At 36.4% G+C, this 17,269-nt stretch overlaps 3 protein-coding genes across 4 annotated transcripts in view; all 3 read right to left on the reverse strand.

Moving 5' to 3' along the window:
- Positions 1,890-11,534, reverse strand: LOC109824381 (NAC domain-containing protein 21/22-like). 2 transcript variants are annotated; one of them, XM_020390970.1, is made up of 6 exons: positions 11,445-11,534; positions 4,705-5,148; positions 4,103-4,278; positions 2,876-2,967; positions 2,349-2,439; positions 1,890-2,263 (listed from the first exon to the last, which is right to left on the reverse strand). In XM_020390970.1, exons 2-5 carry the CDS (start codon positions 4,775-4,777, stop codon positions 2,427-2,429), a joined length of 354 nt encoding a protein of 117 aa, XP_020246559.1. In that variant the 5' UTR covers positions 4,778-5,148; positions 11,445-11,534; the 3' UTR covers positions 1,890-2,263; positions 2,349-2,426. The 2 variants fall into 2 exon arrangements, with proteins under 2 accessions (XP_020246559.1, XP_020246558.1); XM_020390969.1 differs by lacking the exon at positions 11,445-11,534 and adding an exon at positions 6,136-6,651.
- Positions 15,635-16,444, reverse strand: LOC109824184 (uncharacterized mitochondrial protein AtMg00810-like). The gene is made up of 2 exons (XM_020390719.1): positions 15,831-16,444; positions 15,635-15,782 (listed from the first exon to the last, which is right to left on the reverse strand). Exons 1-2 carry the CDS (start codon positions 16,442-16,444, stop codon positions 15,635-15,637), a joined length of 762 nt encoding a protein of 253 aa, XP_020246308.1.
- LOC109824187 overlaps positions 16,610-17,269 on the reverse strand; it is a 3,549-nt gene continuing 2,889 nt past the window's right edge. The window contains exon 4 of the mRNA XM_020390720.1: positions 16,610-16,930. Within this exon, the coding sequence (XP_020246309.1) occupies positions 16,610-16,930 (321 nt within the window). The remainder of the gene's footprint in view (positions 16,931-17,269) is intronic.

Below are 17,269 nucleotides of genomic sequence, written 5' to 3' on the forward strand. Positions count from 1 at the left end.
CTTTGTTTAATCTAGGGTTTAGATTCTTTGATTGTTTTGTGTGGTCGAGTCAAAGCTCAATCTTGGGTTATCTTAAAAGTTCATACTCTTGAAAATTAATTTAACAAGCTCGAAGCTTTATGAGAAATTGAGAATCTTGAATAAGTTATGATCTACATATTTGTTTATGATTTTGTAATGTTTGTGTGATACCTTGGTAGGTGATACGTATATATAGGCATATGTTTTTAGGTTAATAATAATTATGAACATGATATCTATATTATCTTTTTATGCGGTCGAGTCAAAGCTCAATCTTGGGTTATGTTAAAGTTTACACTCTTGATAATTGTATTGAAGCTTAATTTATTAGAAATTGAGAATCTTGAATAAGTATAAGTTATGATCTAATATAATGGATTACGGTTTTGTCAATGTTTTTAGGATACCTTGGTAGGTTATACGTATGGGCATAATTTTTTTTTTAAATTATGAACGTGATTCAATATTGTAACAAGGACAAGGCTTGTTACAAGTTTTATTTGCATTTATCTCTATTTTTAAATTTAACTGTTTGGTCATCCCCCACATTGTTTTACCTGGAGTCAGTTACATAGTTTATCTCTTGGGTTATGTAAAAGCTCAATCTTGCATTTATCTCTCTCTCTCTCTAATAGTGAAAACTCCCCCCTTCTTGCCCCGTGTACGTAGGCAACTTGCTGAACCACGTAAAATTTATTTGTTTGTGTTTGTGTTATTATTTTTTATCTTGTATGGCCTTGTCTCGGCGTTTGCGTGGATAACCGTGAATCCCAAACATTCTAGTGCTAATGTACAAGGAGGTAACAGTTTTGAAATATTTACTTTCTCACTTTGTCAGTGTTGAATTTCATCTCATCCCTAATTTTTTTCAAGGTTGAACTTTATCTCATTCAACTATTTTGGCATTTCTCCAACTTTGAATTTCATCTCATCCTCAATTTATTCAATGTTAAACTTTATCCCATTCAACTATGTTGGCATTTTTCCAATATGTCACGAGTAGGTAGTCTAGATAAAAAAATTTATTCAATGTCAAACTTTACCAGTTTACCCCATTCAACTATTTTGGTATTTCTCCAATATATCACAAGTAGGCAGCTTAGATTAAAAAAAAAAAACTACAGAGAAGTTCATAAGCTAAAATTTTGTTTGAAAGTTTGCATGTTATCTCCACCTATAAAGGTAGGATAAACTCTTTATACTGCAGCCAACTAAGTAAGAATCTCAATGTTAAATTTCATCATATCTTTAATTTTTCCAATGTTCACTTTTATCTCATTCAATTACTTTGGCATTTCTCCAATATCTAGAGAGTTAGTAGTATACATAAAAACATCGCTGAGAAGTTCATAAGCTAGAATTTTGTTTAAAATTTCAACCTGTTATATCCACCATGCAACTAAATAAGCAAGAAGAAGACATGATTTCATACTATTTTCATTTGCATGAGGATACATGCATGATTCATACCCTTTGCATTTGACATCATGTTTCACACAAATATACAACATAACCTAATCATTTCTTGCTTGTGCTAGAAAACAAACTAAACCCAAATATCCTTTTGAATAGAGTTTGATAAGTAATATCTTGCTAATAAAATCAACATCTCACGCGAGAGAATTGTAATTGCAAATTCAAGGTCTTGTCACGCGAGAGAATTGTAATCGCAAATTCAAGGGCTTATTGCTACTCTGTACAAGGAGAAAATATTCAGCGGAAGTGATCCCCTAGTAACACTACTTTGGTGCACATTTAATGTCATGGATCATCTCTATTGGATGCTTCATTCTTTGCAAGAATAAGGGTTTGCAATAAACAAATCCAAATTTTGTTCTTTTATTTATTTATTCATCTTTTGGCCAATATCAAAAGGACATAGCTTTGCATTAAGCGCAAGTATACAGCTTCAAGCAAGTAAAACGTAAACACTCCCTAATATCTCTTCAGTTTAAATATAGTCCTTAAATCTATTAAATGACAAATATACATAGAGTAAATCAATGCTTATTAAACTCAGGACCAAGTATCAAAAACATAATATACTAAATAATATTCTTAAACAAAACAAACAACTTGAACTTTCCCTATAAATAGGTTCATTGCCTCTTCCCAATTAAAAACAAAAAGGTTATTCAACGTACTGCTGGAGAAGTTTCCCTCCTCTCTCCTAATCTCCATGTGATTTATTATTTTTACTCCATGCGAACACAAATGCAACCCATCAACCACGACGATTCTGCTGCAGGAATGAAATAACGAACATTAGTTACATATTTAAGGTCTCAAACAAGCGAATCACTCAATAGTTTGATCGATTCACTTACCTCTAGTAAATTCCGAAGCATCAGAAGTTAGAATCCAATGGTGGTAAATCCTTCCAAACATCAGTTTCTGAAGCTACATCATTTTCTACGCCTGCAAATGAACAGCTCGTAAGACTCGAAAGATAAACGCACATTTTACAATGTAAAGGTATAACTATGCCAAAAATTCTGACACTGGGAATGATACGTTAACTATGGGTCCTCATTCAAGTACTATTCTTCATATTATCAGGACTTGGAGAATCTGAATGCATCAGATGGTAATGTTACGTCATTAAATGTTAACAGTAAGGATTAACATTTAACTATGTTCTATCTCTTTTGAAGTATAGGTTCTAAGTAACCTCACACTACTTTTTACCTTCATAATCTGAAACCTGGTGCCCATTAAGAATAGAATCTAGAAACTATATATCTCAGTTTATTTCAGAATACTAATAATAGTTTTCCATGATATATATAAGCATTACCCAGATGCTAAAATTTAGCATTTGGATCAAAATAACCGAAGGATATGTAAGAATTACCTCCATACATTCTGTGCATACTCACAACCACGGAAATTAGAGGGGCATAAAACTGACTCTCTGTGATGATCAACATCTGAGGGACTGATCGCCTGATAAATTTTGACACAAGTATGAAAATGCATAATTTGAACGCGGGGAAAAAAAAGAAAAAGAAAATTGAATATAAAATGATGTTCACCAATTTTGGAACCTATGCCGTTTTTTTTTTGAATATTTTGCAGACCACATATGTCTTTAACATCTAAAGTAAGACCATACAAAAATACAGTTAAAAAGCAGCATTATATGCATAACCTGAACAGAAATTGTAGAAATTCATTCACAGAGCTCCTCTTTAAGCACCCCACAAGAAATTTGGACCTAGACAATGATTAAAATACTGCAAAAGATTGTAACTGAAATATTGTATGATTTTCTAAAAGGTTTTCTAATTTAACTAGTAAGATAGAAAACTGCCAAGGATAATGGTAGTACTGCAGGTTAAGTGCATTCGAACAAAACAGTTCCTTACTGCCAGCTAATACATCTACAGCTTCTAAACTAACAGGGGGGTATGTTCACTCATTTCCTTCTCTTACTAGAAGAATGGCCAACAAGCAATTAAAGGGTCAAAAGTTCCCACAACCATTGTTAACTATTTAAGTTTTCTTGATATTCCATTGTTAGTCCCCAGCCTTAGGTGCAATTTATTGGTTAAAGAGGTTTCAGATAAGGTGTCAGTCTGAGGACAAGGTATCAAGAGGTTTCGGTTCAGACTTAGTCCAAATTTATAATATTAATATGATTACTTAATCCACTTAGAGGCCTTCCCATGTGGTTGAAAGTCATGTGAGAGTAGATGATGTACATTATTAGTTCTATCTATTAGCTTAAGCTTTTGGATATGTTTCTGACATGTCAAGTAGTGGATAGACAAAATACTGTATGTCTGATAAATATCACAAGTAAAAACCCATATTCTTGATTGTGAGAAACAACAAATCATTTTCACCTTCCAGAAGAACAATAAAGTTATTTTAACTCAATACTTATCAGAACATACATAACTCCTCTCCATAAACTACAACAGTGTTTAAACCTATTGTAGTCTATTGTATGCTGATAAATATTTATCTACAGCCCTTGAAAATAAGTAAGTGCTATATTTCTCTTGAAGATAATTCAGTGATAATATATTTATCTAAGAGATACTTAATATTTAAGGTGCAAAGCTCATAAACTTACAGGGGAGAAGCCAGCATTAACAAATTCCTCGTTCTGAAGCCGAAATTCGTGCATTACCCAGTCTGTTCTTCCTTCACGACAAGATCTGCCTTCATAGAAGACGAGGGTCTTTTTGTGCCCTATGATACAAGGGCGACGAGTAATATGTTTATCCTTTCCACTGATCTTCCAACAACCTGAAACAGTTGAGCGATTTGTCCTGTTACCCCCAGCATACTTTCTATCTTGAGTCTTGACAGCAAAAGAAGTACCACTCAAGATCAAAAGTTAGCCTGATAGAATGTGAATGAGTTGCATGGAAATGCCCTGTGAAAATAGTAACACATAATTGCTTACTATTTATATTATAGGGAAAAAAATCTCATTAAAAATAATTCACGGTAAGGCCATAACTGTTTCTTTCTACATGCACTAATGTTTTAGTAGTTTGATATCAGTAAAGAGGGGGGAAAGGAGATAAGTTTGCCCACAAAGAGAACAGGTGTTGTATGGAACTGTGACGCTAAATTGTCCTCATATGAATAGGCTGGAGTTCAATACACCACCAGAGATTAACAACATATTAGAAAAAGGCAACAAAAACAAAAATTAGAAACAGATACCTGGGAGATCCCAAGGGGGATATTTGTACAAATCGATCTCTGAGATGATTCCAGGCTCAAGTGGCTTTCCCATGATCTTCCTTTTTAAGTAATACAACACCAGCTCAACATCAGTAGGGTGAAACCTAAACCCGGTGGCAAAGAACTCTTAGCCATTGCCAAAAGAACTCTCGTCTATGAGGTCCAAAAAGAGCTAAGTTGAAGTCGGTATTTCGTCAGACAACAACACAGTTCTTGTAATCTTATTAGTAGCAGCTATGTAAAAGAACTCTCTCAGTTTATAACTGGAATTTGTATCCTATAAGCTTGAAGTCTTACGATCCAATTCAAGTCCAGTGCCCAAACAAGAGATAACACAATTAACTCGTATAACATATATCACACTGAATGAACAATGGATATCTGCTTCTGAAATCAATACACATTTGAAGTCCAAGTAGGAACCTGTATTCAAAAGTAAAGATGCAAATTTAAGACATGCGAACTGTAACCACAAAGCTCTTGAGTAATAAGATTTAAACATTTATCCAAACTTTCTATTATGAACATAAGTTAAACTGGATAAATTGCCACAAACACTCAGAATCCAGGATGAGCGACACAAAGGACAGAATTCGATGAATTTCTCGAAAACCATGATCACAAGACCAGAATAAGCTAATGAAGAAGTCAAAAAATAGATATTTCCACATAACATATCAGAATATACAAACTAAAACTATCACAAAATATAAAATGTTTAAGTATACTACAAACCATGTAGTCTGTAGTCATAATCAAAATTTCACATATCAGAACATGTCTATTTCAAAGAATAATATTAATTCTAACATCCAAACATAAATTGTTATTCATGTTTGATTAGGAATTTTTACATGCTTCCAAATCAAGTATTACTAAATGACTGTGAATAGCATGGAAGACAAATTTACCATTGTGAAAATAGCGAAGCTGCTTATTTTAAAATTTTAAGCTCCTTAACTTTCCCATATAACAATCTGATGAATTATTGGGAGATCTTAGAAAATTGATAGAACGTCGTAGAATTGATCGAATTATCTCAACTTAAGCTTTAATCAGAAAATTTTCTTTGCCCCAAATTGAGAAAGGAACGGGGTTTCCAAATTTTTGCATGATCGCACCTTCTTCATGTTATCAAAATGCATTCAACCTCAATTAGATGGATTATACCTTGACAGTGAGTACTTCCAACAACCATCCTATAATCCACGAGCTAACTCTAACTCCTTCACTGGAAATAATATTTTATGGTCTTTTATAGAACTCTATATTTCTATATTTTATTGATGAAATCATAAAAAATCCAAACTCCCTCAAGAAAACCATTATTCTTGTCTTTGATTCCCATTTCCAATCTTATGTCACTAACATCTAAAAGAATATAGGATCGATTAAAGGAAAACAACTTACCTTCAATAGGATCTCAATCCTTTCTAGTTCTTCTTCCTTTAACCAGTTCAATTTCCTATTCTTTTTCCCCCCCTTTCTTTTCAGTATCTCTGCCTGTCACATTTCTGTTTCTTTGTTTCTTTCCTTTTTCCCCACATAGGCGGCGCAGAAGAGCATTATAGTCACATTCTAAGACCCTTAATTACCCTTTTTTCCTATAAGGCCTCCAAAAAGAATATATATAAAAACCAACATCTTCTCATGAGAATTTGCACTAATAACCTTAAATGCCAAAATCTAAGTAGTCTATCCCAAACTAATTACTCATCTTATTAAATACAATGAAAAATCTTTTTATAGATGCAATTAAATCTTTTAGCTACAAATAATGATAACAATCTCACTATAATTATCTGCTAAATGAATTTCTTTTTCCGATTGCTCCAGCGATCTCCAAATCAATTTCAACTTTCAGTAACTCCAATTTTAAAATGAACTCAGACAACTAAATTCCAAATCTAGGTCTTATCACCTAGTCCTGTATGGAATTTGTCAGTCATATGACATGGTTAATTTCTCCAAAAATATTCAATCTTTAGGGTAGTAAACAAACAAATAAAAAAATTACTAGATTGTAATGCAACCTGTTAGCCACAAAGACAACAAACTGGAAACTGTTAAGTGAATTCAATTGATAATAAACTCTCATGTCCAAGTAATATCGTCTAGTGAACAAGAGCCTTTGTGATAAATAACAGCAGCAAGTCATGACAAAAGTAGGGTGTTATTTGTATCAAAAGGAGAAACTTTAACATAAGACAATACATACATTCTCATACACATAGTTTGCTGTTCTTGTTTGAATAGATATTTACACATTGAACATAATAAAAAAACTTTCCTTACAGCTGTTATATGGCATGGTGATACGAATTAAAATGCGGAAGCGATATTTGACAAGTTAGACCTATAACTTATCAATGGCGAACGAACTCAAGACCTATTGAGATCGAACAAGTTTATACTCAAAAGACGCGTTTTGAATAAAAACTAAATTTGTTTGCTAACAAGCAAGTTTTTGTATTTCTTAAAATTTCTGAATTAATCAAAAATTACAATCTTCAAGACTATAAATAGCCTTAAGAGGACAATCGTTACAGCCAAATAAAAGACTCCTAATAAAAGACTCCTAATGACAAAATTAAACTTGCTAATTATGACCATTAATTCTAGCCATTTAAGACCTACTAAATGTAGTAATAAAACATCAAAATGAATGACAATAAACAATTCACTAAATAGGGTAATAATCACTCTTTATTGACCAAATAAAGTAGAACTAAATTGTTTTGTAGAAGCCCTGCACTCAGACGAATCCAAAGCATGTGACCAAACTTACGAACCGCGCATTCGAACTCGACAACCCTTCTGCCAACATAAGATTATGGCCCAACGAACCATGAGTAGCCTCAATCGTCTCACTACTCGCATCATCCCCTCCTTCTTCGAAAGGAATTGACCTCAATTCGGAGAGACCGTCATCATCAATGTAAGGGGACAAATCACCCACGTTAAAAGTGGCATGAACACCGTACTCTCCGGGCAACTCGATCTTATAAGCATTGTCGTTAACACGAGAAATTACCTTATACGGGCCCTCGGCTCTAGGCATGAGCTTATTTTTCCTCTTACTCGGAAACCGTTCCTTCCTTAAATGGACCCAAACCAAATCACCCTCCTTGAAAATACGAGGCTTCTTATGCTTATTGGATTTTCGTTGGTAGGCGGCATTAATCTCAACAATCCGATCACGAACTTGTTGATGAAGCTTCAACATCGATTTAAGCTTGGAATCCGCGTCCTTATGGACTAACTCATTACCAGGTATTGGAATCAAATCGAGAGGAACATATGGGTTTAGCCCATAAACCACTTCAAAGGGCGACCGACCCGTAGCATGAGTAGGAGACCGGTTGTAAGCGAATTCGGCATGAGCAAGCTTAATATCCCAATCCTTTTGTGTCTTACTCACCAACCCACGCAATAAGGTACCCAAGGTCCGGTTAGTTACCTCGGTTTGTCCATCCGTTTGCGGATGATGCGAAGTGCTAAACAACAGCTTCGTACCCACCTTTCTCCACAAAGTATTCCAGAAATAGCTCAAAAATTTCGAATCACGGTCGGAGACGATGGTCTTTGGAATACCATGCAAACGAACTACTTCCCTATAATATAAGTCCGCAACATTACAAGCATCGTCGGTCTTGTGACATGGAATGAAGTGTGCCATTTTCGAAAACCGATCCACGACCACCATAATAGCATCCTTACCCCTTTGAGTACGAGGCAAGGCAACGATGAAGTCCATAGAGACGTCTTCCCAAGGCCTCTCGGGAACCGGTAAGGGAGAATATGGACCCGGTTTGAAGGTACTCTTGGTCACTTTGCAGGTCACGCATGTTCCTACAATTTTCGTTACGTCCCCGAACATTTTCGGCCAAAAGAAATGTTCTCTCAACACTTCCATGGTCTTAGCAACACCGAAATGGCCAGCCAAGCCACCCCCATGAGCTTCACGTACCAACAATTCCCGAATTGGGTGCCTCGGAATACAAAGACGGTTTCCCTTAAATAGAAACCCATCTTGAACGACGAACTCTCCAGTAACCCCAACCAAGCCTTTGCTAAATAATTCCCCAAAATACTCATCATTCTCATAATGAGCTTTCAACATTTCGAACCCAAGTAACCAGGCATTAAGCACGGAAATTAAAGAATACCGCCACGACAACGCGTCAGCCACGATATTAGTCTTACCATCCTTGTACTTAGCAGAAAAATGAAAAGCTTGTAAGAATTCAACCCACTTGGCATGACGAGGACTCAAACTTTGCTGCCCGTTGATGTATTTCAAAGACTCATGATCGGAATGTAAAACGAAATGATTCGGACGCAAGTAATGACTCCAATACATAAGTGCTCTAACAATGGCGTAAAACTCCTTGTCATAGGTACAATACTTCAAACGAGCACCCCCCAATTTTTCCGAAAAGAAGGCCACTGGTCGATTCCTCTGTCTTAATACAGCCCCGATACCGACCCCGCTAGCATCACATTCAACCTCGAAAGGCTGAGAAAAATCGGGCAAAGCTAACACGGGTGCCTGACATAATTTCTCTTTCAATAAATCAAATGAAGCTTGGGCAGCCTCTCCCCACACAAACGCCCCCTTTTTAAGGCATTCCGTCATTGGACTCGCAATAGTACTAAAGTCTCGAATAAACCGGCGATAAAAAGAAGCAAGACCCAAAAAAGACCTTACCTCCGTGACTGAACCAGGCGATGGCCAGGTTCGTATTGCATCGACCTTGGACTGGTCGACCTCCACTCCTTCTCCTGACACCACGTAACCCAAGAACAACACTTTCTCCTCCAAGAAAGAACATTTCTCACGTTTCCCATATAGCCTTTGCTCCCTCAGTTTCTCGCAAACCATTCTAAGATGCTCAAGATGCGCCTCTAAATTCCGACTATAAACTAGAATATCGTCGAGGTAGACGACCACAAACTTGCCCAAAAATGCCTTCAATACTTCATTCATTAGGCGCATAAACGTACTCGGGGCATTAGTGAGACCAAATGGCATGACGGTCCACTCATACAACCCGTATTTAGTCTTGAAAGCGGTTTTCCACTCGTCCCCTTCACGCATACGGATTTGATAGTATCCGCTTCGTAAATCTATCTTAGAAAATATTTTAGAGCCATGGAGCTCGTCAAGCAAATCATCAAGTCGAGGAATTGGGAACCGATATTTAATCGTGATATTGTTGACCGCCCTTGAATCGACACACATTCGCCACGACCCATCCTTTTTTGGTACGAGTAAAACCGGAACCGCACAAGGACTCATACTCTCCCGAACATACCCATACTCCATTAGTTCATTAATCTGTTTTTGAAGCTCTTTAGACTCCTCTGGATTACACCTATAAGCAGCCTTGTTAGGCAATGGCGCCCCGGGAACAAGGTCAATTTGATGTTCGATCCCTCTAATAGGTGGTAAACCCGGTGGTAAAGAGTCGGGAAACACATCTGCGAATTCCCGTATCAACCCATCAACTGGACTGTCAGTCGGCAGCCCCCGGCCTAACGCTGATTCCTCCTTGGCCAAGAGGAGATAAACACACTCCCCTCGATCAATAGCTCGTTCAATATCCCGCTCCTTAATCAGCATAGTTGCCTTCTTCTTCTTAGTGCTCATAGACCGAATAGCCTGAGATGACATGGGTTTTAATACAATTTTTTTACCCTTGTCCCTCAACACGTACTCATTGCTTCTTCCCCGATGCACAACATCTCGATCAAACTGCCATGGCCTCCCTAACAAAATGTGACAAGCATCCATAGGGATTACGTCACAAAGTACCTCATCGGTATAAGAGCCCATCGACAAGCCTACTCGAGCCTGCCTAGTAACCTTCACACTATTCCCATCGTTCAACCAATGAAGCGCATAAGGTTTAGGATGCGCAACAGTGGACAAACCCAACTTGGACACCATCCCTTCCGATGCCACATTAGTACAACTCCCACCGTCTATAATTACGCTACACCACTTGCTATTGACTTGGCATTTGGTGTGGAACAATTGTTCCCGCTGATCCGAATCAAAGGACTCGGCTTGAACTTGTAAAGAACGGAGAACCAACAGAGTATCATACACAGGGGCCTCATAACCCTCCTCCTCCTCTTCTTCTTTCTCACTTTCATCAAAATTAAACACATCTCCCAATCGCTCCTCTTCCTTGGCCAACTCCTCGCGACACTCCCTAGCCTCTCTCAATGTTACCACCCTCTTGTTAGGACACGAACTTTGAAAATGTCCGAACCCCTGACACTTGAAACAACGAACCTTCGACAAACTAGTCTCCTTACCCGACTCGAAGGTCTTCGGTATGGTTTTGGTCGAATTATTTGAGTTTGGAGTAGGTGTTGTTTTTGGGGAAAAGACGGGTTTGGAATAGTTATTAGGGCTACTGTATTCTCTACTCGAACCCCCTGACTTAAACTTCCCTTGGGCCTCAATCTTAACACATAAATTGCACAAAGTATCAAAATCCGAATATGGGTATAACTCGACAGAATTGGCAATATTACGATTCAGACCACGAAGAAAACGAGACATTTTTTGTTCCTCATTTTCCTCCAATTCCCCCATTAGAATTAATTTTTCAAACTCATCTATATACTCGGCAACGCTTAATTTCTCTTGTACCAAATCCGCGATTTTACGATAAATATCCAATTTATGAGTAGCTGGTACATACCTTTTCCTCAATTTACGTTTTAAGGAATCCCACGATGCCACCTTGTCCTTTCCAGCGCGAGTTCGCTTTGCTTTCAACCCCTCGTACCAAATTGATGCTCCCTTGCTTAATCTCAGAATAGCATATTTGCATCTCTTCTCGTCGCTGAGATCTTTAAAATCGAACAAACGATCGATTTCTCCTCAAAGAGTTTTTATCTTATGCATAAGTTTTGAAGAAAAGTGCTTGTTCTTACAATCACAGAACTAAATATATGATAATCAGCTGTAAAATGAATGAAAATAAGCTAAATAATAAATAAATTAATTCTTCTACATAGAACACGTGGAAATGAAAGAAAGTTTGAATCCAATGCATATGTACATATAAAAAATGCATGTGCACGTGCATGCACATGGTAACACACAGGCACTGACCATAGGTCAGTTACTAGATATTTTGTGATACGAATTAAAATGCGGAAGCGATATTTGACAAGTTAGACCTATAACTTATCAATGGCGAACGAACTCAAGACCTATTGAGATCGAACAAGTTTATACTCAAAAGACGCGTTTTGAATAAAAACTAAATTTGTTTGCTAACAAGCAAGTTTTTGTATTTCTTAAAATTTCTGAATTAATCAAAAATTACAATCTTCAAGACTATAAATAGCCTTAAGAGGACAACCGTTACAGCCAAATAAAAGACTCCTAATAAAAGACTCCTAATGACAAAATTAAACTTGCTAATTATGACCATTAATTCTAGCCATTTAAGACCTACTAAATGTAGTAATAAAACATCAAAATGAATGACAATAAACAATTCACTAAATAGGGTAATAATCACTCTTTATTGACCAAATAAAGTGGAACTAAATTGTTTTGTAGAAGCCCTGCACTCAGACGAATCCAAAGCATGTGACCAAACTTACGAACCGCGCATTCGAACTCGACAACCCTTCTGCCAACATAAGATTATGGCCCAACGAACCATGAGTAGCCTCAATCGTCTCACTACTCGCATCACATGGAGTTTTACATGTATATGCAAATGCTATTTCTAGTATAGTTTGGACAATTCATAATGAACTAAAAGAGATGAATAAAGAAAATAACTCTATAATCAATCTACTAATTAAGCATTGAAGACAGAACACAACATACCTTGATTTCCATCATCAATGAATGCATGTTGTCTGTCCTCATTGGTTACTACTTGATTTGTTGGCTATCAATGAAAGATGAACACAAAGAACAGTGGATCACCTTGGAGGATAAGGGAATATATAACAGGACATATGAGCAAGACTATATTAGATGTTTTTGTAATCACTCAGTCAGTAGCTAAGTATTTATAGAGGAGTTTGATAACCCGTTCAAGCAATTTCTTATACTAGAACTGGACATATCTCTCCACTAAATCTTATTTTGTTGTCAATAATTAGTAAGATTAAAAGATTCCTCCAATTGTGAGCAGCTTCAGCCGCAAATTATTGAAAGTAATGTATTATAAACGTTGAATATAAAAGCATGAATATATGCGCATCTCTATAATGTGTGAACAGGAACCATTTTGATATATCTTACAATTATTTTGTATAATAAGGAAATAACATATGTAAAATGAATGTTAATGCAGTTTCATGAACCTTTTCCCAAGAATAACGTAGAGAAGAAGCAGAGTACATAAATTCAGTACATTACTAATACGAAAAGACATGCTATTATCTTTATATATATATATATATATAGAGAGAGAGAGATAAATGGAGAACCTTGGTACCAAGTTGTTTAAAACAACTTAGTAGTGATGTGGCCTAATCTTGCCCCTACATCACACCTCAAAGATAGAGCCTCAACCACCCTTCACCAACTTCAATGTAGATGTAGGGACAAGATTAGGCCACATCACTACCAAGTTGCTTGGAGCAACTTGGTACCAAGTTTCTCCATTTCTCTCTCTCTCACTCACTCTCTCTCTCTCTCTCTCTCTCTCTCTATATATATATATATATATATATATATATATATATATATATATATATATATATATATATAGTAGAATAATGGAGTGAGCGGCAGCTCACTTCCCCGTTAGTCTGCAAAGTGTATGACATTAGAGCCCTACATCACCATCGGTGTGGGCTCACATTTAATACAACTTACAGCCACGGGAAGAAACTGCCACTCACCTCCATCTATTCTCTCTCTCCTCTCTACATCTCTCTCTCTCTCTTCTCTATAATATATATATATACATATATATATATATTATTACTATATATATTATTATAATATATATATATAGAAAAGTGAATCTAAGTGACCACTCGAGTGCCTAGGCTCCCACCTAAGGACGTCGCTTAGGAATCACATCATTTTTATTTTTTTGCGATCCGCTCCGTTGATACTGATCCACAAGTTTTTAAAACCCAAACACAGCCGCAAATTTTTAAGGGTGAGCCCGTGTGTTTGATACTTATCCACTTCGCTATAATAACAGTTTCGAAGAACTAGAACTTTTTGCAGCCGGGCTGCAACGAATCGCAAATACATAACGGTTCACCCTAAAATGGTGTGTGGTTAAGAACTGTAATCAAGTTCTAACGGACGCGCATCGCAAAAAAAATGTTAGGTAATATGAGATTCTAGCGCGTCATTAGTGGAGCCTGCGCCACCATAGATTCACTTCCTATCTATATATATATATTTATATATATATAATATTAGTATATATATAGTATAACCTTACTTATATGTATCTATATAGTAATTTCATTAACATCAACAGGATTTATCACTTCATAATCGCAAGGAATCTAGCTGGCTAATTAGAATAGTTGAATTAAGTATATAAAGATTATTATACTTCACATTTAATCTTAAGCTATATTTTCCAATAAGGTAAAGCTGAAGTAGTTATAATCACTTCTTTTTCCATGAAGATCTAAATCTACTAATATGCCCATTCTTACTATTAATGAGAACCATCAATATCAAAACATAAAAGTGTATATTACAGATAAACTGAATATAAGAACTAAAAAAGCATATCATCCTTAAATTTTAGACAAGTTCAAAAAACCTCTTCATTTCCTTTATATATGAATTTTATTTTTTACTAAAATTATCCAAATCAGAATTATTACAGTATTATATTGCTAACAACCCAATCATTGATTTTTTATGGGAAAAATTACAAAATAGACCGTTTTTGCTAATTATTTAGCAAAATAGACCGTTTTACTAAATAATTAGCAAAATAGACCTCTTTTTGGCCAACAGGTCAAAAAAAGGTCTATTTTGCAAAACAGCTCAGAAAACATACGGGATTAGTAGTCCCGTATGTTTTAATCACGGATTAGTAAAATTTTCTACTCAGAAAACATACGGGACTACTAGTCCCGTATGTTTTCTAAGACACTAATCCGTGATTAGTTGGCTCTAAACATACGGGACTAGTAGTCCCGTATGTTTTCTGAGCCTTGTTTTTCAAAATCGACCTCTTTTTTTCAAAAAAGGTCTATTTTGCTAATTATTTTTCAAAGTGGTCTATTTCGCTATATATTTCATAAAAATGGTCTATTTTGTAAATTTTCCCATTTTTTATGCAAGTAATATGAGTTAAACTCTCCAAAGAAAAAAAATTAAGCCACTCAAATGGCAACTTATTACTTAAATGAAACTTTATATATTTTAATATATGAACCCACAACACAATTTAATTGTAAATGCAAAATTCCAGAACATTTGACATGCAATTTTACAAAGTGCAAAGAGCCAAAAGTAGAACTTCTGTGCCATTACTAATTTCAGAAAATGGATTATGATCATAAGGTGCATTTTTAATTTGAGTGGAACTTCTGAGGAAAATTATTGCTGTAAAATTAAATCCACCAAACTGCATTTTTGTAGGTGGGTGTTGCTTGATCTTTTTCTGTTCAGTTGTTTCTTTTTTTGGTTGGCATTTGCCATTGTACTATTTACCTTTTTTCCACAGTGCCCCGGGGGTGAGGGGGGTGTTGGCAGCTACACTAAGGCCCTCTAAGTGAACAGCATAATATTTGTTGAAGGATCAAAAACCCTAATCAATTGAGTCATTAAGATAGTTAAGAATACATATATATATGCATACAAAGAGGAGTATGGTTAACGGGTCACAACCCATTAACCCAATACCCAATAAACTTATTCTAACACTCCCCCTCAAGCTGGAGCATAGATATCCATCATGCCCAGCTTGTCACATATAGTAGAAAACACCTTTGAAGAAGTAGCCTTGGTAAGAATATCAGCAAGTTGTTGTGAGGATGGAGTGAATATGAGAGACACTATCTTCTTCTCCCAAGCATCTCTGACAAAATTACAGTCAACTTCAATATGTTTTGTCCTCTCATGAAACACAGGATTCTGTGCAATATAAATGGCAGACTGGTTGTCACAATGCATTGGCATGGGTCCAGGCTGATCAAAACCAAGTTCTGTCATAAACTTTCGTAGCCAAACCATCTCACAAGCAGTGTGAGCCATTGCTCTATATTCGGCCTCTGCACTAGATCGTGATACTACATCTTGTTTCTTACTTCTCCAAGTCACAAGATTACCTCCAACAAAAGTACAAAATCCTGAGGTTGACTTTCGTACTACATCTTGTTTTTTACTTCTCCAAGTCACAAGATTACCTCCAACAAACGTACAGAATCCTGAGGTTGACTTTCGGTCTCCCATATCTCCTGCGTAGCCAGCATCAGAGAAAGCAGAAATGTGAGTATGCCCATGCTTCTTATATAGCAATCCCTTACCAGGACAACTCTTGACATATGCCAAAATCTTTAGAGCAGCTGTCCAATGAACCTCTCTAGGTTTGTGCATAAATCTGCTCAGTACACCTACTGCAAATGTAATATCAGGTCTGGTAACTGTTAAATAGATTAGCTTCCCAATCAGTCTCCTATATCGTCCAGCATCATCCAGTAAAGAAGTATCATCACGCCACAAATCAACATTTGCCTCCATTGGAGTGCTTGCAGATTTGCATTCCAAGAGACCTGCTTCTTCTAGTAAATCTAGCACATACTTCCTTTAGGACAACAACAGGCCATGTTTTTGATATGCAACTTCAATTCCAAGAAGACTTGGGGCTTCCACAATGCCTTGTGATTAAAATGAGGTTTAGATATCTTAGTTTTCATCACGCCACAAATCAACATTTGCCTCCATTGGAGTGCTTGCAGGTTTGCATCCCAAGAGATCTGTTTCTTCTAATAAATCTAGCACATACTTCCTTTGGGATAACAACAGGCCATGCTTTTGATATGCAACTTCAATCCCAAGAAAATACTTGGGCTTTCCCATGTCCTTGGTGATAAAATGACGGTTTAGATACTCCTTAGTTTCTGCTAAGGCAACAGAATCACTCCCAGTCAGTAGAATATCATCAACATATACTGCTAAAATAACCAAGCCAGTTGTTGTACGTCGAAGAAAGACAGAGTGATCAGACTGGCAACGTTGGAAACCAACACTAGAAATAACATTGCTGAATTTATCAAACCAAGCTCGTGGACTTTGTTTTAACCCATAAATGGCCTTCCTCAGCCTGCAGATAATATTCTCCCCCTGAGCAACATACCCAGGAGGTTGCTCCATATAAACCTCCTCGTCCAAATCACCATAAAGGAAAGCATTCTTCACATCTAGTTGGTGCATCGCCCAATCCATATTAACAGCTAAAGAGAAAAGAATTCTGATGGAGTTGAGACGCGCAACAGGAGAAAAAGTCTCAAAATAGTCGATGCCATATGTCTGAGTATAACCTTTAGCAACCAGGCGAGCTTTATA

This window comes from Asparagus officinalis, chromosome 9, assembly GCF_001876935.1.
Source record: "Asparagus officinalis chromosome 9, Aspof.V1, whole genome shotgun sequence".
Lineage (NCBI taxonomy): Eukaryota > Viridiplantae > Streptophyta > Magnoliopsida > Asparagales > Asparagaceae > Asparagus > Asparagus officinalis.

Bases quoted from the DNA above. Each gene is read 5' to 3' on its own strand.
- LOC109824381 (XM_020390970.1), bottom strand. From the start codon at position 4,777: ATGGGAAAGCCACTTGAGCCTGGAATCATCTCAGAGATCGATTTGTAC. The intron at 4,279-4,704 runs GTATCTGTTTCT...CAACTGTTTCAG, and splicing joins TCCCCCTTGGGATCTCCCAG to GTTGTTGGAAGATCAGTGGA. The intron at 2,968-4,102 runs GTAAGTTTATGA...AAAATTTATCAG, and splicing joins TTAATGCTGGCTTCTCCCCT to GCGATCAGTCCCTCAGATGT.
- LOC109824184 (XM_020390719.1), bottom strand. From the start codon at position 16,444: ATGGAGGCAAATGTTGATTTGTGGCGTGATGATACTTCTTTACTGGAT. The intron at 15,783-15,830 runs GTTTCATGAGAG...TAATTTTGTCAG, and splicing joins TATATTGCACAGAATCCTGT to AGATGCTTGGGAGAAGAAGA.